The sequence below is a fragment of the Ixodes scapularis genome, unplaced genomic scaffold, assembly GCF_016920785.2.
Source record: "Ixodes scapularis isolate PalLabHiFi unplaced genomic scaffold, ASM1692078v2 PGA_scaffold8__174_contigs__length_109621045, whole genome shotgun sequence".
Lineage (NCBI taxonomy): Eukaryota > Metazoa > Arthropoda > Arachnida > Ixodida > Ixodidae > Ixodes > Ixodes scapularis.
This window is the reverse complement of record NW_024609883.1, coordinates 4,066,234-4,086,729: the sequence shown is the minus strand read 5'-3', so window position 1 is coordinate 4,086,729 and position 20,496 is coordinate 4,066,234. Positions and strand designations below refer to the sequence as shown.

Below are 20,496 nucleotides of genomic sequence, written 5' to 3'. Positions count from 1 at the left end.
TCACTACCCCTCCTCTAGTTCACGGCCACTCAAGCCAGGACCTACAACCACCATACTACAACCTACAACGCATCGAGTTATTATAATGTACGCTAGAGGCTCAAGTGGCGCTAGTGTGCTGACGCAAATTGAAGAAGACAGCAACAGCAACCAGTCGAAAATTGACTTCCGGTAATGCATTTCTATGGGAAAAAGTGAGTGCATTTTATCTCTGCGCTCGATCATAAGAGCAAATATCCCGAATAATTCGTACGTACTAGGTAGCTTGGAACATTTCTCAGTCAGGCCGACGAAAGAATTGGTCAGTTACGGTGTTTTTCTTTCGAATTCATCGCATTAAAGACGGTGCTAAAACAGCTTCGTACGGTAGTGTTGACGATTGGGCTAGTTGGTCATTCATATTAGCGGAAAACAAACAGCGCAAGGACAAGGACAGAGTAGAAGGCGGTAGACACACACAGCGCTGACTTACAACTGAGCTTTATTGGCACTGACAACATGTATAAATACACAATTTGCCCTGCCCAAAAGCCAAGAAAAGAAACACAAGAGGAGGACTACACGTGTTCCTAGAGTCATCTGCAGGCGCCGTTGCTCTCCGATCTGAGTAGAAAAATACACTCCTTTTCCGTCAAGGCAAGTGACGGGGCACTAACACACTCAGAGCCCGATTGTCCAATGGCGCGGGCTTCTATAATCTCACGTGTCAGTTTATCTTTTTGTTCACTGATGACCGTGCATCGTTCAAAAAACGGAGTACATCCGCAATCGCGGCAATGCACCCCAAGGTGCCCCGACACAACCTGAGACACATTATATCGATGCTCTCTTAAACGCTCATTAAGACAACGTCCCGTCTGCCCTATGTATCTCCGGCCACAGGACAGGGGAATAGAGTAGACAACACCCGCAACGCATGCAACAAACTGGCTTTGGTGTTTCTTGGCGCACACCTGTCTCTCTATTACATGAGAGTTCACTCTTTTGCACATCATAGATAGCTTGTCTGGAGCCGAAAAGACCACGTGAACACCAGCTCGGCGTCCCACTTTTTTCAGATTATGGGATATTTTGTGTAGGTACGGTAGTACTGTGATGTTCCTGTTTTTCCTGTTAACTTGTTCAGCATTCTCAATCCGTCTTCTCTTTAGTAGAGTTTCTGCGACTGCCGTTAAGAGGCGCAACGGGTAGCCCGCGGCCGTGAGCCTCGCTACTTGATTCTTAAAGCTATCCTTGACTAAGTGAAAGCATGATTTATTAAGGGCGTTTTTAAAGCAAATGTTGATGATTCCCCTTTTTACCAGTTTAGAGTGGGCAGACGAAAACGACAGGAGGGGTTTATTACTCCTTGGCTCATAAAGCCAGCAGGTGTGTGTGGGGAGACACTGCAGCCTAAGGTCTAAAAATCTTATGGAACCGTTTACTGGTAATTCATGCGTGATAACCAGTGGTTCCAAGCATTTACTAAAAGTGGCCAAAACCTCAGAAATTTCGCCAGCAAAGTGGTCTGAGTCACAGTCAACAAGCACTAAGTAGTCATCTACAAACCTAAAACCTTTTCGTTTCGTACCTTCGTACGTGTATTTATGTGCACTGTCGGACACTGTTAGCGCGAACGCGGCGTCGGCGATTTCCAGCATAGGGGATATATACATGCCAAACGAACGAAGGACATCTGGAAAATCAAGAGCGGCGGCAGGAACTACGCAGTAACACTGGATCAGTAACTCGCAGTGCATGTACGATCAAAATAAATTGAAGGCCACGTAATCTATTCCGATTTTAAATAAGTAAGTACTGCTTATTCTTTCTGCCCTGAGCAAAGCTGCTTGTTCTACGCTCAAAATATCACCCGAGAGCAAGTGCCCGATAAAAGCTGCCCGGCAGAGAAAACAGTACGAAGAGACACCTTTCATAGCCCACGGACTTTATTCTCTACGTTTTGAAGGTTTTTATCCGCTCATGCACGACGGGAGCATTTTCATATGGTGACAGGACTGGCATATTATGTATAGACAAGCGTCACCGGAATGCTGGCGAGCCTTGAACACACTCTATAATCGTTTCGATTGTCATTTTGCTTTGAATCGTCGCTTGCTTTTACACACCCACTGCGGAACACACGTTTGGGACTGAAATGTAGCGAAGTTAAATATCGTTCACTGATGCAGAAAAATGCGCTAACTAAAGCAATCACACTTTTACAGTGTTAATCAAGGTACATACTATTCGGTACGACCCAAATAACCAAAATGTTCCGTGTTATTTTCTGGCGAAGAGACAAACTGCAGGCGCATTTTCCCACAGGAATGCACCGGAGCACCGCAAAAGAAGACTGGTTGCTGTCTGCTTCAATTTGCGTCACGGAAGTCGCGTAGACACTAGCGCCAGTTGAACCTCTAGCGTACAAGAGAAGGAGGTTATTTTTTGCTTGTTTTTGTAATTCTAATTCGCCCATAACTTTTAAAATAAAGCGAAATTTGAGAAAAGAAAAGTTTGATTAAGTTACTACGTTCAGTGCGCTCATGTTCGGTGCAAATCTGGATCGCGCTTCCCCGCTTGTTCGCTGCAGCGCAAGTGAAGCCACCGGACTTCACTCGCTTGGGATACGATTTGCCGTTTTTGCTAGGCCTCATTCACACAGCCGTCGTTTCTCCCATCCCGTCACCGTCGCGAGGGGCGTTCCCGTCAGGGGAGAGGATTTTCGGCCAAGGTTTTCGACGGAAAGCTGTGCCGCGCCGGGTGCCGGGCGACGTAGGGAACTGCTCTACGGCACCGGCGTCCCGACATCCCGGCGGGTGACGGAGTCCCGCCCCCATCAAAAACCGACCAATCACAAAATAGAAAAGTTTCGCTAAGTTTGGAAGATTTTTCACCGTTCGGCTGCCAACAGTCAGCCAACGCTTGTGTTTGTTTGTTTTTGTTGTTCCTTTTCGGCGGGAATTGTTAATAGCAGACGGAAAAATGGCAGCCCTCAATGCCGAGCACGGTGATGCCGAGCGAGCCGAGCGACCTTTTGACGCCGAAGCACTCCTCGAGTTGGTGAGGGAACATAGATTTCTCTTTGATCATAGCCAACCTGATTTTAAAGACACACAGATGAAAGAAAATCGATGGAAGATAATCGAGGAGCAACTGGGAATGAAAGGTGAGCGACCCGAAGTCCGTGCGCGCGCAGTGGACTGAATGCTTATTTTCAGAGGGCACAGCGGCTACGAAATTCGCCAACCTAAAGGACCGCTGGCGGCGGCTGAAAAACAAGCTGGACGCCGCGAAGAAGTCTGGCGCGGGGGCGTCAGATGTTCCCAAGATTTCCTGGCGTTATTTCGCCATCATACACAGCATGATGGCGACCGAGCGGCTAGGAACGTGAGTACAATCGTTGGTCAAATATATCTTAACGAAGTCCTCCAGGTGGGGCACTGTTTGCGGCAAGTCGAGGCTTGATCATAATTTGCAGTCTACTGCAATTAGGGACATCAGGGCCCCTCCCAATAGAAGTGTAAAACTCGAGAATCTGCGCGTTACCTCGTATTACCTCGCGATGGAGTGAAACAGGTGCTTATCCTGGGCACAGGAAGCTGTATCGGTTGCAGGCCGTCTTAATTTAAAGCGAAATGAAAAGGCCACGTCGGTTACTATGTGTTGACATTGTGGCAACCTCTTGCTTTCATTCTTTTCAGTACAGCTTCCAATTTGATCCTGGAGCCTGCATCACCGGCTGACACGCAAGTGATATTCTGACCATAAATATGAGACGGAACAGAGAATTCTGCTATTGAATCCGAGAATGCGGTGTGATGTCAAACAAACTCGTTTTCAGGACCCCATCTCCACAAAGTGTTGAGGCCGAGACAGCCGGATGCTCCTTCTGGTAAACTTGGCTTGCTCATATACTACAGATAGCTTGCAGTGGCCTAATTTGGTCTTCCTTCTTGGTGGCGGAGCATAGCCCTTTACTGTAGTAATTCTACAAACAGGAAGCAAGCTTTGCAAGTGAGCAGAAACGAATGAGCCTAGCTTCCACTGCATTAGCGAGTCTTACATCAAGGAGGGCAAATATGATGTCACATGCTAGCTGTATATATATAACTAGGGTTTGGAGTCCTCTATATTTGCCGATAAATGGCCGCTGATTTTAATTTTTTGGATCGGTATAACCGGAAGGTGCCGGTTTTTATTTTGTATTCTGATCTATACAACTGCTGGGCACCTACCGTTTTGCAAACACTTGGGATTTCCACCTACTCTGGGTGACCTTATTGTAAGTGTTAGTCTTCAAAACAGCAAATAATGGTTTCTGAGGCAGTCCCTTATTTGGGCTCTCAATTAATTTTTTTATGTAGCTGGAATGAATGAAAGAGTGCTCATAAAATTGTAATTAAAGGACTCTGTGTCTAGTATGTGCTGTATTTCTGATGTTGTATCTTTGAGTGTTCTCTTATACCCCGCACCTGTTAAAGCCCCATACTTGGGGTGGACAGTATTCATAAATAATAAATAAATATATTTTTCAGGCACGACACCCTCGATCTGGACGGCAACCCTGACAGGTATAGACAAACAGCGATGTTCCAAATGCAGTAGTGTTGTCCGAACATACTTATTAGAGAGTTGGTGACACAAAAGAATGTTACACTGATAGACATTTCATTTATAGATGGATAGAAATGGATGGAAGTGGAGAATGATGTTGCTACTGCGCGCTTGAGGGATCGCACCGGCCTTCACCTCTTCTTCTCCTCCTCGACCTTCTTTTCTTCGGCTCCTTCGTCTTCGTAATAGTATCTTTGTATAATCATCTCATCGCGATTGGAAAGAGGAAGATGGGAGAAAGGGAGGGATGTGGGCGAGGGCTTAGATATCTACAGGTATTCCTAGGGAATACAAAGCTAATAAGGGGAGCCTAGTGTACGCTTGCAATCTGGGCAAGCAAGGCTGAGGTGAGTTCACTCATAGAACTTGAGTCTTGTGGAGCTGATTAATAGTTTAGTTTGGAGCAGTGAGAGCCCGGCACAGTCTCGCACGGTATGGGAACACAGTGCCTGGACCTCTAAATGCAGCGCAATTTATTGAGATGTAGATCTTTTACAGGCTCTATAATTAATGTATTTTCATAGTCATTTTAAATGCATGCCCCTAACGACATCATGAAGAGTGAAACATCTTGCCTTCTACAAAGTGGTACCACTATACTTCGTTTCACCTTATGGTGTACCGCAGCGAAGGCTAGAAGCGCGAGCCTATAGCGTTAACAGCTGCCCCTATTGCACGAGAGCTTGTGCCGCCGAGATGTGCCCTGGAGGAAGGAGCTCGCGCTTGTAGCCTTCTGCGCGGTACATCATAAGGTGAAACAGAGTATAGTATCTTGCTGCATTTTTCCATGTCTGAAAAAAGTGATCTTAAGAAGGGAGAACACATTGACAATATAGGGCCTACTGTGTTTCCTTTTATTAATGGGAAAGTTTTCTTTTCATCAGCATTGCATGTACAGAGGAAGTGGAGACAGAGGAGCCAGCTGTTGAGCTAGAGAGCCGCCCAGCTGAACCGCCGGCGCCTACAAAGCAGGCAGGAGGGAGACCTTCCGGCGGGCCGCCAAAACCAAAGAGGTACCGAGACCCTTTAGACGCTTTATAAAAAACATCATTCTATTCTGAATTTCTGCACTAAATCGCAGTGCGACCTATTGATAAACTGATTTTTGTGGGGCGTTTAAAGTGGTCCAAACTCTTGACGCATGTGGTATGTGAATTCAAACTGAAGTTGTTGCGCCACCTCTATAACATGCTCACCCTGTTGGCTCCTTTATGGTTTGAAATGTAACAATGCTGCATCGTGACCATATTACCATAACCATTTGCAATACAGCTGGCATGAACAAGCAATCTCCAGCTGTTAACAACCTTCGTACAGAAGTTAAAAATGATTATCAAAGCATCTACTTTGGTGGGAAGTTCCCATTTGAGGCATCAACACAACCAGTACAATTTTCTGCTTGTGAATATAGTGCTTGAGTGACATGTAAAGGCCGGTTCAAACCAAAAAGGATTTTCCTTGTTGTCTCTGTCCCTGTATCGGAGTAAGGACGATTCTGCAAGAAACCATGGCGTCGCTCTGGCGTTTGTCTTACTTTCGGCATAGGGAAAGGGACGAAATGTTTCCTTTTCGGTTTGAACACCTACACACAAAGGGACGAAATGTTTCCTTTTCGGTTTGAACACCTACACACAAAGGGACGATATGTGTTTTTTTTTTGTTTGAACACCTACACAGTAGGTGTTCCTTTTTGGTTTTAACACCTACTGTGTAGGTGTTGAAACGAAAAAAGACACATTTCGTCCCTTTCCCTATGGAGGAAGTGGGACAAACGCCGGAGTGACGTCACGGCGTCTCGCAGAATCGTCCTTATTCCGGTACGGGGATAGGGACAACAAGAAAAATCCTTTTTGGTTTCAACCAGCCTTAGAAGGGTGTCGAAGGTTGTGTATCATGAGACGGGAGTACATAAACTTTCACAAAGGACTGTGGCATATATATTGCTCAATTTTTCTTAGGAAGAAGACTGCCACACCACCATCTGATGACCTTGGTGAGGTTAAAGAAGCTTATATTGAAGCAATGCGGACAGTGGCACGGCCGAACCCTCCGCACAGGTGCAACTTGTTTTTTGATTTTGTTGCCGAGACCGCAAAGTCTCTCAGTGCTAAGGAACAAGATGAGCTGATGCATAAGTGCCACATAGCCCTTCTTGAAGTTCGGTATGAAGAAAACAATTAACTTCCGAGTGTTAAAGGGCCACTGCAGTGCAAAGAGACATTTTCTAAATATCCCAAATAGGACATGCATGTCGCATTATGCATTCTCCACCTGTTCACTTGTGGGTGCCCGCTGAAAATGGCCTTTATTTGGAGGGGAATGTCACACTGAAAGTAATAGTCTCTCTAACAATATATGTTGTTTGGGGGACTAGTACAACATACAACAAAAGTTTGTTAACCAACCTGCGAGGCATCTGCTGCCCTTCCAGCTAATGGAAGGCTGCCAAAAGGGCAGCCTCAGTGTCACATTCTTCTCAAATAGTGTCCACTTTTCAGCTGGTCAGGCAAACAGACAAAACAGATGCCAAATAAAATGAGTTCCGGGACATAAATCTATGTCTAATCAATTATTTTTCTGTGGAGACTGCATTCTGTGACACGGATGGCCAGGTTTACTTTACACTGGAGTCCACTCTCCAGACTAAACGGATGCTGAACTGAAATTTGGTTTGATAAGGCAAGGCAGGAGCGATAGGCGAGATGCTATAAACCCCGAAACATCACTCGTACAGCGATGTGTCCAGCGGATGGTCGTACCTTTCGAAACAAGAGGCACGATTGAAGGAGCCCCACGAGGCCGATGAACCATGTCACACCGCGATTCTCATTCCCGCTCTTCTTTGCATTCTCCCATCTTTATCATTGTTCATTATCAACTGTTCTGGGGGAAGCGCGACGTCACATTCTTCACTCAAATGCGCCCTTCTTTTCCAAAAGTACAGTCGTCCGCTCGAGATATTGCTGTATGAGTGATGTTTTGGGGCTTGTAGCATCCTGTTGAGCACTTCTGCTGCCTTATTTCGTGAAATCCAAATTTTGGTTCAGCATTCCTTTAATGTAACGGCAGTCTTTTCACCCTTTACCACATGATATTTTTTTATTTCTATAACAAATATTTCTTCATGTATGTGTCAGACCTATAGATCTTCCTTCATATATTTTTCGGACATTCCTTTGGGAGTGGGAGACTTTCTCCCAAATTACGTCTTTTTCTTTGTGTGGTAGAAACAATGCGTGCTAAAAATTGGCTTTCATAATGTGTGAGGTGCATTCAAGGGTTTGCAAACAAGTCTGAATTTCTAAATTAAGTCACATGCACAGAACTTGGTGCATATGTGATTACATTTGATTGTAAGCAAGCTTGAAACCAAAACCATGGGCTGCCCTCCGAAAACACAGTGGATAAATGGTGCCGTCATCCGCCATCATCGTTTCGAAGATGACATACGTGCAATATTTGCAGCCACACAAGGATCGGGTAAAAGTTGCTGCTGCTGTCATGTTTTATGCATACTTAATTGGTATCTGCCATGAATCACTGATGATGTGGTAAAGGGGTAACACAACAGGACAGACAGCTGTTTGTTCTGAACATGAGTGGGCTTTTGTGTTTGGTGTACTTTTTATGTTCGTACCTGTTTCATGATAATATGGCAAAGGGCAAAAGCCAAGGCCCCGTCGAGCCAATCTGAGCGAAGCATCTGGCGGCTCTGCACAGGTTAAGTGCACTGCCATGATGTGCTGTCACATGCTATGCTCCGGCAGGCCTGCTGGGAACCTACCTTTGGCCTTTCACCAAGTTACGCTGAAATTGAGTATAGTTCTGTGATACTGTTGTAGTCAAGATCAAGGATGTTGTCTTCCTTGACAATTTTCCATGAAGACTGTTTAATCTATATATTTTTGTGGGTCTGTGCAATGTCATGATGCTGCTACATGTTTATGCCTTTGGTATTCCAACAACAGCAAAGGCACAGCAATATATTATAGTCAAGATATGATCTACACTTTTTATTATGCAATCAGGTAGAAGGCATGGTTACACTTAACAAACAGAAGCAGCAAACTACACAAATAAAGTGTTAAGACCTCAAATTGTGTTTGAGTCAGTGTTTCCAACTCCAAAGCTTTGAACTTTGCAAATTTGAACGTCTATCATAACATATCTAAGACTGTATGACCAACCTCATGGCTACAGAGATAAAATTAATACACCTGTTCGGGAAGTATTCTGAAGAACGGTGCATGCAACGCTGATTGCACAGCAGTCACTGAAACTGAAAGGAAATCATAAAGTTATTACGAAAAAGGAATCACAAAGACAATGTTGCGCTTTTGTTGACAAGATACTAAAACGGGAAATACAGACACATTGGGAAATGTTTACCTGGAATAATAGACAGTTTCAGGAATTCAATGCCATCCAGCAGATTAGACAGCAGTGTAAATTTATACATGCTATCCGCTTCGTACAAAGTGCACTGCCCCGAGTGTGCCGTGGTTACGTCGAGGTTCAAATGAGTCACCGTGACATACATGTTATGTATGCTGTGTGTCAATTATTGAATTGGCTGCCATGCAGCATAGGAAGCACGTATGTAGCGGTGACTACCATTCAAATCTTGACATAAAATATCTAACATAAGGAAAACATATTAGGGGGGTTCTGGGCGACAAAGCTGTACGCACATTACCTTGAAACCTTTTTTAGTGCAAGGGCTTGTTGCAGAAAAGACCATCATCCATAACACAGCTAGGGACAAAAAAGTTAAACAGCTGAAGCTGAAGTGGATGGTGAAGCTGTTTTGGTTTTTTGTCCTGAACTTCTCCTGGGTGTGCTTCTATGGATATACTCTAATTGCCAGTCCACCTTTCCAGGCCCCATAAAATAATCTCTGAAGCTTGTGCGAACATGTTCTGCGACGCTGCATGGTTTGTTCGACCCCAACTGCGAAGCTTGAGAAAATATTGCTTCAGTGCCACTTTCTTTTCGCCATTCTCCGTTAAGGATGTCCCCATTCCCTGATTCGGAATCTACAAATTGGGGAGGACAGTACTTGTTTCGATCTTCGCTCTGGGTCATGAGAAAGTTGTGAAGGGCTATAGAGGCCAGGACATATCTGTTAACGTTTTCATTGTTCGCTTTGAACCGCCGCCTTAGGATGCGCCACCGGCTTGTGAGAATACCAAAAGCATTTTCAATTACGCGCCTTGCACGAGAAAGCCTGTAGTTGAATATTTTGTCTGCATCGGTTTTGATTGAACGCTTCGGGTATGGCCGTATCAGATAGGGCTTCAGAGGGAAAGCCTCATCCCCAAGAATGACATGGGGAGTAACATTTCCTCCTGGAAGCGCCACTGGTTCGGGAACCCCCAACTGGTTAGATTCTAGAGCACCAGAGAGCTGGCACCTCCTAAATACGCCACCGTCACTTTCCCCACCGCAGCGACCAACATCAACATACAGAAACTTGTAGCCCGAATCACACATAGCTAGCAGGATCTTGCTAAATCCTCCTTTGTAATTAAAGTTTTCAGACCCCGAGTTGCTCGGAGCATCCACTGTGACGTGCTTGCCGTCGATACTGCCTGAAAACAGAAAGGCGAGTGAAATTTGCCCTCAGCATGATGCAGCGAGGCTGATGTAGGAGAGTAGACCATAAGCTTTTTGCTGTGCCACTTGGCGACGAATGATGTTCATGCTGCGGTTTTGCCTGTGCAGACTGCAATGCTTTTACACACCTGGTAGCTGGCATGCACAGGAATACTGTAAGCTTTTCACACGGCCACTGGGGGAGGACAGATGTTCATGCTGGGGCTTTGTCTGTGCAGACAGCAATTCCTTTCTCACACGTCCTCAACTGGTTGCTGGCGTGCACCTCTTGGTTGATCTCTCGCATGCTTTGTGCAATATACCTTGGTTGGAATATGCTGAAGACATGCAGCACTCTGCTATTTCTTGGCCACTGCAACTTATTGGATGGCAAAGCATAATTAATTGCAAAATGTTAACAAACTGTGCCAGTAGCAGTATAAATACTGCAAAAGGTTGCACGAGTGCCCACTACATTTGCATTCAGAGCATGCATGCCATGTAAACATGCAGCAGAATGTTTTGGAGTATAGTCATATTGCATTAATATGGGCCCCGTTGATATGAACTCCCCGCAATATGGACGAAATTTTTGGCAACCGGTCTCTCGCCATGCAATACTGCCCCTATAATTTAGAAACCCGCAGTTCAGACTATGGACAGCTATTTTGGGGACGAAATAGGTTAATACAGGCATTTTGTCTCGTTATTATAAACACTGGCCCACGAAGCAAAAAAAAAAAAAGAAAAAGATTTGTGACTCACTATTGTCTGTTGTTCCTTGCCTGTCTCGTTATTTTTAATGCGGGTCCACAAACAACAGAAAAAAAAAAAGTTAACTGCAAAGGCCAGTATGGGTACCTGGAATTCACTATTGTCCCTTATTTGTTGACCGTCTCTTTATTTCTGATGCGGGTCCACAATCCCAACCGAGAAAAAGCTTAGTAAATCACAGAGGTTACAGTGTGTATGCGGAACTCATTATTGTCCCTTGACCGTCTTGAGATAAGACGTGGGCAACTAAAGGTGGTAGGGTTTTTTCCAGTTTTTAAGCCGAAAGGTATGTTGCCCCCTGCCGGGATGAGATCTGTGATCAGTCACATTCGTGGGCATAAAAGGCAAGGCCGTGCGCTTCTCTGGTCAGTCACATTATGGACGATTTTTTGGGGAAGCAAACACGTGCATATTAATGAGACATCACTGTACCACTTACCAATGCAATTTGGCATATTCCAACGTTGTAGGAAGCCCCTGGCAATTTCGTTCCATTCTGCGGGTGTTCTTGGGCATTTTACATACTCGTCCTTTAGGTTTTCCCAAATTGCCTGGGCCGTCTCCGAGATTATTTCAGATATGGTTGATCTCGCCACGTTAAATGCATAGGACAGGCTCCGCTGGCTATCACCGCTGGCGAGAAATCTGCAATAGGCCAACCATATAACCGTATTGGTTACTGCAACTAGCTAACTCAGTAGTGAGCAAGCCCTTTATTAGTGTGTAGTGTCACAGATTGTGTGTGAGCATTGAGGCAGAAAGAATGTGCATAGTTTCATGTACATGCTCACTGATCATAAATGTAACTCGCGCTGCTTTTTAAGAACCGGGAAGCCCAGTCACAAGTCCGACTCGTGCTTTGGTTTTGCGACCTGATAGCAGCACTGCTAGTGCTGCTCTGTCTCCTTTGTGCGGTTTGTTTTCATTGTAAGGATGTAAAAAGCAACGTGGCCTCAAAACACAGATACGCTAGAGATGATCCAGAAATACTGAGACTATAGCTCTAATGTCATAAGTCTTCTACTATCTCTGGCAACGAGTCATGCCGCCTTTCCTATGACAAGATGACAAACAGTGCAAGTGTGTTCCGGACAGCCACAATAAAATTGGCGGGTCTAAAACCTAATGTTTTTTTTTGTTTTTTTTTTTTCAATGATACTATATTGCGAAGAGTTGTTAAAAAATGACGGACAGCGCAAGGTGAGTTCCGGACCGTAACAGCAAAATTTGTGGTCCTCCAACCTCGTGAATTTTTCCAAACAAACTGTTTTGTGAAGAGTTGATATAAAATCGGTCAGATTAACACGAATCAGGATTAAGGCCAACAAACAACACATGGGGACTGAGAAAACATTACTAAACTGCTCAATCATCAAGGAGCATACTGGGGTTTTAGATACACGCACAGCACGTGCTGTAATCCGCAGTTGCTATGTTCCAGAGCAAGCATATCAAATGAATGGATTGTTCTACAAGCCTTTGCCGCCACCTTACTTTTGGTGTGTACTTCGAACTACACTCCCCGCAGGCTATTTTGTGTTTTTTTTTTTTTCTTCTTCTTCTTCTTCCTCCACGAAAATATATCTACCTTATCGTGATTTCCAGTCGAATTTTCGCTGGAATGCACTCTCTCCAGTTTGTGTCTTGCCTTTCGATTGAGCTTTCAACCAGGGTCAGGAGTCGATCAAAGGTTGACGGCAACATCCTCATGTAGCTGCAAATGTATGGCGATAAGGTTCGTACACCAAAGCTCAAGACACAGTACTTACTCAAAGAAATACTGCGGATCTGATTCTCGCAGCAAAGGAATCAGCGTTCCTGAGTGGCCGGACTTGCGATGCCGGCACATCTTCCGCATCCACACACTCCTCGGCCGCCTTGCCCTCCTCGCGCGCTCTGCTCTTCGTTTTCGGAATAGGTACATCAGCAGAAGTGTGCTGAGGAACACAAACGATGATCCGTGGTGTGCGTGGCTCGCCATGGCTCCTCGTTTGCGCGCGTTCGCGCGCCTCGATTGTAGATATCAACATAGGCCGGCGTTGGGTCGACCCGGTCGACGCAACGCTAAACGTTGCGTCGACCCAAAACGTCATATCCGGTTTTTTACAACGCATGGGTCGCAAAACTTTTACGTACTATATCGCTAATAAACTGTTTTAATGTCAATATATTATTAAGTCATCAAGAACCCATTAGTTGTTCAACAAAATAATATTTTTACTCTGATGTCATATCCGGCTTTAGATTAATTTAAAATACAAATGGGTCGCTTGTGTTATATACTTGCACTTGTTTGAAATTTGTTTTAATTATTATTTATTAGAATAGTAAGGCAAACCCATGCCATCCATGACATGGACCAAAAATCGCTGCCACCTCGCGCACCGGTTCAAGAGTACGCACACATGTTTACAAATGGCGGAACTGTGGTAAGTCAGCTGGCGGGGCTATTCGGTTATTTAGAGAATTTCATGTAGTTCTTTACAAATTAGTGTATCAGGGAGCCCATGTATGCATCTTGATGATGTAGCCTAGCCTGCATAACCTTCGCGATCCTAACTATCGCTGCTCACCAGAGCAGCACTGACCGCAGCGCGTCCTCCCCGCACACCGAAAACCGCTGAGCCACAAGCATGCAGGATTACGCTCGACGCTCACGCGATGCCAGAAAATCACTGAAGGTGGAAGCCTCGCCGGCCTCGCGCCGAAAGCAGTGTGTTCCCCATGCCTGCGAGCGAGCTTAGAAACACAAATACGAGAATATTGTCTTGAGCAGCGTTTACACTGCACGAGAGCGCTTGCACAGCAGGCCACCTCGGGGTGTAGAGGTTTTCGTTGCTTTGGCCTCTCCTTCCGTCGTCCTTGCATACCTCACGACGATAACAATGTCTTGCCTAAACCTACCAGTGGTATGATCTGGGGAGAACAGACACCTTTACCGAAGCCCAATTACACGAGTATCCCAGCGGTTTCTGGGAAGAAAAGGCAGGGGGACGATCCCCTGCCTCCTTATTTATGAGTGAGTGCCGAGTTACTTCTGTGTTATGTTTTTTTAAAGGGAGAATACGTAAGTGTAAAATGCTTGGTGTTGATTTTCCGAAGCAAATGTAGCTGTGATGGATGCCTCGGGAAGAACTAAAGATTAATTTGAACCACTTCACTTCGATTTTCTTTTCGCATGCCTGAAAGACCTCTATTACACAGTATGTAAAGCTACTGATAGACTAAGCTGCACATTTTGCCTCTTTAGTTCCCTATCTAATGATGCTGGCCTTGAAAGTGAACTTATGTAAGCATTGACAATGTTTTTATCTGTGTTGTACCCTGGAACCCAGCATGCTTACACTGAGCATACAAATAAAAAATAATAATTGGAACGGCAGCTATTATACTGTTGGCAACAACTGTAATCAGCCTTACTGTGATGAATCGTCAGCTGACAAAGAGGGTGTGTTTTCCAAAGTTCCTGCGACGCTAAGTGATTACTGGTGTATTTAGTTTAGTTGCAGGTGTGTTTATGGGGTATTAGAAAACAGTTTTTAGAGTAGCGATAGGATAGGCTTACTTGTTGGATCTTCTTCGTTGATGGTGTTGCATGCTAAAGGCAAGAGGCACACCATATTGGGGTTGGACCTCCAGGTTTATAGCCCTACTGTAAAGCATTTTTGGTCTTATACTAGTGGTTTTATGGGTAGAAAAAAGCAGTTTTTAAAGTAGCGATAAGATAGTCGGGTTAAAGCAGGCTTTTTAGGCAGGGTCGCGAGACCGAACTAGGGATGCCGCGAACTTTTTTCGAATCGAAGTTTCGATGATTGAATCAAGCGGTTCGAAAGGTTCGAAAGATTTCGATTTTTCGAATTGTCTATATCGTAAAATTCGACGGAGGTCGAATTTTCGAACTTGTTAAGCTAAGAAGTTCGACGCTTTTCGAACCGTCGAACTTATTACGCTAAAAAATTCGATCTTTTTCGAACTTTCGAACTTATTGCGCTGCAAGGTTTGATGCTTGTCGAACTTTCGAACTTGACTGACCAAAAAATTCGATAAATTTCGAACTTTCGAACTTATTTATCAAGAGAATTCGAAAAGTTTCGAACTTTCGAATTCTGAAAAGTCAGAAGTTCGACGAACTTCGAACTTTTAGGGTAAAAGTTCGACGTCCGTCGAACTTCGAAAGACCGGCGTACGGTTTCATTTGATTTCAAGTAGTGGGGTACATTCGTAATTTTTTTTTCTCGAACTTTTACACGCGGTGCTGCGCTCCTTACGAAAGAGAATGTCGTTTATTTCAATGTTCTGGCATGCTTAGGTTTAAAGAAATAAATCCCTGAAGGGGCGAGGAAGGACGACGGGTTTTTGACGATTTTTCGTTTGTGCCAGATTTGAAGCACGCTGCAGCCGGAGCTATTTATGGTAGATATGTTATACTTTTTTAAGAATGATCTATGTATAGCCTAGGTAAGTGCCGTCTTAAGATGTGATTATTGTTATTCAACGTGAGTTTCGAAGAAATGTCCAAACATGTATCTGCATGCAATTATAAACTAAACTTGATATTTATTTTCGTCTAAGTTGTTTGAGGTATCGCATTTAAATTAACACCACAGACAGTACATATCATTGCCATCTGCAGAATACAAAATAATATATTTATTGTTTTTTCACGTTAAGGAATAAATTAACTCATGGGAGAAGATTTCTAATAGTGCTCAAGTTCAGCACGTCATTAAAACTTTTTTTTTTTCGCTTCACGTTCCTGGGACGTGTTTCTTTTAGCCTTTACACATTTTGGTAAAAGAAACTTGTTTCGAAGTTCTAAACCTCTGAATATGCAAGAATAGAACACTTCCGACGAATTCTTGATAGTTTTTTTTTCTCCTGCTTTTTATTTCCGCATTTATTCTTTTTTTTTTTTTTTTTTTTTTTTTACTATCGGCACAGGTGTTTAGGTCGAAAAGACAGCTTTGAACTTCCGAACCACTAAGCATGTGACGAGCAGTGCCTTCTGACAACGAGTTTCTAACAATAACCATCTACGCAACCTTTTATACAGTGAAGAGCGACAGTAGCTATACATATGCATAAATAATTTCAGATTAAAATAAGCTCGACCACGCCCTCTTTCCCCGTATTGTTTTCTTTAACAGTCCGAAATACCTGCAAGGGAGAGAAAAAGGCTAAAGCCCCCCCCCCCCCCCCCCCCCCCCCCCCCCCGCTACCCTCTTTCCCCCCGTTTCTCCTCTTCCGACGCCACTTGTATGGTAGAACGCTCCTCGACCTCGAGTTGTGTCGGCTTTTGTGCTTTTTGCGAGGCGATTCCTCCGTCCCAGAAAATAAACCTCCAGGACAATTATAAACTTCACCGGATCGAATTACTACCAGCGTGCAAGGGGTGGCGAGGTAGTTTGCCAGGTCGCTTCAAGGTTTTTCTGAGCCTCAACCTCCTGCTCGCCCCTGGCCGTTTCGAACTGGATGAGTCTCGTAAAACAGTGTGTTCGTGTGATCACTACAGCGTGACGCAGGTTAAAGACCCCCCCCCCCCCCCCCCCCCCCCGGGGCTGGCGGTCACAATTCTGCACTGGCAAATATTCTAGCACGTCCGGGACACTCGTGGTCTCATTTAATTGCCTGACCAACTTCGCAGAATCTAGATATCACACTTTAACTTTTCTAAACTTGATTTTGTGGAAACCAGTGCGTCGTGAAAACGTTATTTGAAACTGAAACTGTGGAAAAACTTGAAAATCGGACTTCGAACTTTGAAAACTTAGATTAAAAAAAAATTCAAAATCTTCAGTTTTTTTGTTTTTTTTTTTAATTTAGCGTTAAAAGATAATCGAAACCGTCGAACTTTTCGAACTTTATGCAAAAAGAAATTCGAAATCTTCGAATTGTTCGAACTTCATGTCTATAAAAAATCGAAGCGTTCGAAGTTTTCGAATTTTTTTTACAAAGAATATCGAAATCTTCGAATTTATCGAACCTCAAGTAAAAAAAATATTCGAAATATTCAAATTCGAAATTTTAGAAACCGTGAAAGCTTCGAAATTTTCGAATTCGAAACTCCGCTGTGTTCAAAAGTTGCGAATTTTTCGAAATCGAACCTCGGTCGGTACGAAAATATCGAAATTTTTCGATATCGAACCTCAGTTCGCTTCGCAAATATCGAAACCTTTCGAAATCGAACCTAGGGTGGTTCGCGACATCCCTAGACCGAACCACCTGCACATTTGAAACTTTTGGCTGGCTAGTTGGTTGTGTGGACAGAGGCGTACGCAGGCTTTCTCGGGTTTGAGTTTTGGTGGGATATTTGTCGTGGGGTCGCGCTGTGTGTCGGTAGACAATGGTGAATACGCGACGGAAGAAGGATGCACAGCCTAAAGTAAAAGAAGGACCCGATGTAGAATGTGAGGAGCGTGGCCGTTGGTGCTGCATGATGGAGACGGAGTTCAAAACTATAGCAGAAGCCGAGGAGAGCAGCTTTACCTGCCGGAGTTGCGAGAAGGTAGAACTTGGTTTTAGGAGAAGGGAATGGGTGGATGCGGTTCAGGAGTTGAAGCGGGAGATAAAGGTAGAGCGGGAGAAGCGGGTACAGCCCGAGGCACAGGTGGGAAATTTGATTAAGAGGGCCGAAGCGGATGTGGAGGAGATGACCAGGAAACGGGGAAGTAAGGTAGAGAGCGTGGCGGGAGAGCTGAGGCGAGAGCGGGAACAGCGAGCCGAACTTGAGCGTCAGGTGGAGGAGCTTAGACAGGGGAAGAGTGGAAGGCGAAGTTGGAGGAGCATAAGAAGAAGTGTGAGGAAAAGGTGCAGCAACTGACAGGAATAGTTAATAAGAAAAAGGGGGAGGTGGCAGAGAAGATGGCGGTGGGGGCGGCAGACATAGGGGGCCAGTTAAATAGTGACGAGGTGTTTGACTGTGTAGGAAAGGAGCCTGCACGGCTGTATAGCGCTGCAGTACAGCAGGGTTCGAGGAAGGCAGCCGAAGTTGAGGCAGAGAAAGCACAGATAACTGGAGGGGATGAAGACAGCAAGTAGGGGGTTAAGAGTGTGCTTGTGGTATACTCCGTTTCAAACATCGCGTGCAACGCTGGGAAAGCTACTGAAGTAGTGCGCATGAAAAAACACACAAAATTGTGTTACTCCGCGAGATTCGTGGACGAGCGGTACAAGGCGCTGCTCTGGCGATGCCGGCGATGCCGACATCTCGGTGGCGGTGGTTCGAATCCACTTAGGGCGCAAAGGTTTTTTTTTTTTTTTTTTTTCCTCGACCGATTTTTTGTGCAAGATTGTGCGTATTGCGGGAGTGCATATTTCAATTCCTCTTTTCTTGTTGATTTTTATTTATAAGAAGGTAGACTAGGGGCTGGTGTTCCGCTCGAACTTGCGCCGGCCTCGTCAAAACGGAAGAACGGTCGAGATCCAGGGCGTCTCTATTTAAAGCCGTTTATTTACATGGTAGCGTGAAAATCAGAGAGTACCTTGAGAGTGGGGTGGACGGTCCTTTATATAACGAATATTGTGATTAGGGGACCGCACTGCCATTGTTCAGACGGCTTGGCATTCCCTCACGTGATGTGACTTCATGGAAGTTTCCTTCAGAGTCAGAATACTCGCCGGTGTATGAAAGAAGTCATCCAGACGGCAGTATCTCGGTGCTCTGGTGCCGGCGCCCACATGAACCGGGAGTGATTCACAATAGACGCGTACACAACACACGGCACTCGAGATCAGGATCTAGTGTTGTTTCCTTTTCGAGGAAAGCAGGGGCCTCGGAATACAGGCACGGGCGTGTGCGTCGTTTACTTAGCCGACCAAGGTTAAGGTGCCTCAGGCAGACGGAGCCGACCATGGTTACGGTCCCGCAGGCAGAAGAACCCAGACACTTCGGAATGCAATCACGGGCACCGCCTGCTGCAAGGTCCCGCAAGCAGACGGAGCCGTAGGCACGATTCATCACCGACACAGTTCCTTCTTGAGGCTTGTTTCACTTTGAAGCCATAAGGCCGATTTCAACACCAGAAATAACAGGTGGCAGTTCACAACACTGTCCGCGTGCTCGGAACTTTCACGTTGCGAGGTCTTCGCTTCGGGGACGCCACCTTGCCAGATACTCCGGTGTCGTTACTGACCGTCTCCAGGACCTCACGGACCGACGTCTCCGGGAAACACGTTCTTGAACTCGCGTACACGTTGGCGATCACCTGCTTGCACTTTTGCGAGATCTTCACACAACGAATCTTCGAAAATATCCGAGCAGGAAAGGAAAGCTTCCCGCGTAAGACGCTATCTTCACGAAACCGGCGAGGCAGGGGCAGCCGCACAACCCGAAAACCCGAAGCGAGTGCGAGTGCCGCACGAACGAAAACGGAAAATAATTTGGAGTAGTTTACATTATCTTTTCCTTTTTATTGAAAAAGAATTGGTGTTCCCTCGAAATCATAACGCCACTATTAGTTACTAGCTCCAAAAATGTACACTTTTCGACTTTTTTTTTTTTTTTTTTTTTCAGGGGCCGCACTATTTTGTGGAGCGAACGTAGTCGCGGTCGGCTGTGCAAACCGGCGCGCTAGCTTTGAGTACATTGCACGCTATGTTTGAAACGGAGTATACACGTTTGCAAGTCCGGTCTCAGGGCGCCGCCATCTTCCTCAGTGGGGTGCGCTCTCGGGAGCGGCCATAATCCGATTACGACGCCTTAGCAAGGCATCGTAATCGGATTATGACTGGTCCAAGCGCACCCCAGACAGGCAAGATGGCAGCGCCCTGAAGCCGGACTTGCAAACGTGTATAGGAGACTCAAACATAACAAGGGTTAGGGAGGGGCTGCTGGACAGGGTGAAAGGGGATGGGAGGGTAAATGTAGTGGCTCAGTCAGGAAAGTGCATGATAGACGCTATGGCCAAAGCGAAGGAGGAGGTGTGGGAAAACGGGGGGGAGAGAACCTAGTGGGTAGTACACGCAGGACTAAATGACGTGTTAAAGGGTCGGAGCCAGAACCTCGCCAGGCAGATAGAGTTGGGGTTACGTAAGCTGAGGGAGGTCTCCGAGACTGTGCATGTGCAAATATGCACCGTCCCAGAGGTCTGGGGACAGTCTTTGCAGATAGAGAAGCGGGTGGCGGAAGCTAACCGAGTGATAAGGGGGATGAGCCGACGATTTGGGTACGGAGTAATGGAAGTAAACAGGGTGGTGTACGAGGCTCGCTCCGACCCTTTTACATGGGGCATCCACTACAGAGGAATCACTGTGAGCACGGTAGGTGATAGGATTGGACGTCACATCATACATTTTTTGGGGTGTCCCAGATCCCCGAGGGTGACAGTGTGAATAAGGGCCAAAATGTAGAGGCAGGGGGGAGGGTTTCAGAGGGTGAAAGGAAGCCTCGCAGGACTAGGAAAAAGAAACAGCTTAACATAGGGTTCATAAACATGCAGGGGGGCAGGAACAGAATAAAATGGGAGGAGATTGAAAAGCAATTAGAGAGCGAAAACTTTGCAGTGTATGGATTAGCAGAAACATATCTGAGGG

The 20,496-nt window shown here is 45.4% G+C and overlaps 2 protein-coding genes across 3 annotated transcripts; one reads left to right on the top strand and one right to left on the bottom strand.

Annotated features, from left to right (window-relative positions):
* The first annotated feature begins 2,942 nt into the window (after nt 1–2,942).
* LOC115316868 lies at nt 2,943–6,777 on the top strand. Its single transcript, XM_040213710.1, has 5 exons — nt 2,943–3,148; nt 3,201–3,369; nt 3,684–3,728; nt 5,481–5,609; nt 6,555–6,777. The coding sequence occupies exons 1-5, from the start codon at nt 2,965–2,967 to the stop codon at nt 6,775–6,777; spliced, it is 750 nt and encodes a 249-aa protein (XP_040069644.1). The 5' UTR covers nt 2,943–2,964.
* Nucleotides 6,778–10,181: 3,404 nt separating this feature from the next.
* Nucleotides 10,182–12,902, bottom strand: LOC115316121 (protein ANTAGONIST OF LIKE HETEROCHROMATIN PROTEIN 1-like). Of its 2 annotated transcripts, none has more exons than XM_040213724.3 (4): nt 12,735–12,902; nt 12,554–12,679; nt 11,405–11,610; nt 10,182–10,570 (listed from the first exon to the last, which is right to left on the bottom strand). In XM_040213724.3, the coding sequence occupies exons 1-4, from the start codon at nt 12,887–12,889 to the stop codon at nt 10,551–10,553; spliced, it is 507 nt and encodes a 168-aa protein (XP_040069658.3). In that variant the 5' UTR covers nt 12,890–12,902; the 3' UTR covers nt 10,182–10,550. The 2 variants fall into 2 exon arrangements, with proteins under 2 accessions (XP_040069658.3, XP_040069659.3); XM_040213725.3 differs by having other exon boundaries at nt 10,182–10,564.
* Nucleotides 12,903–20,496: the final 7,594 nt, after the last annotated feature.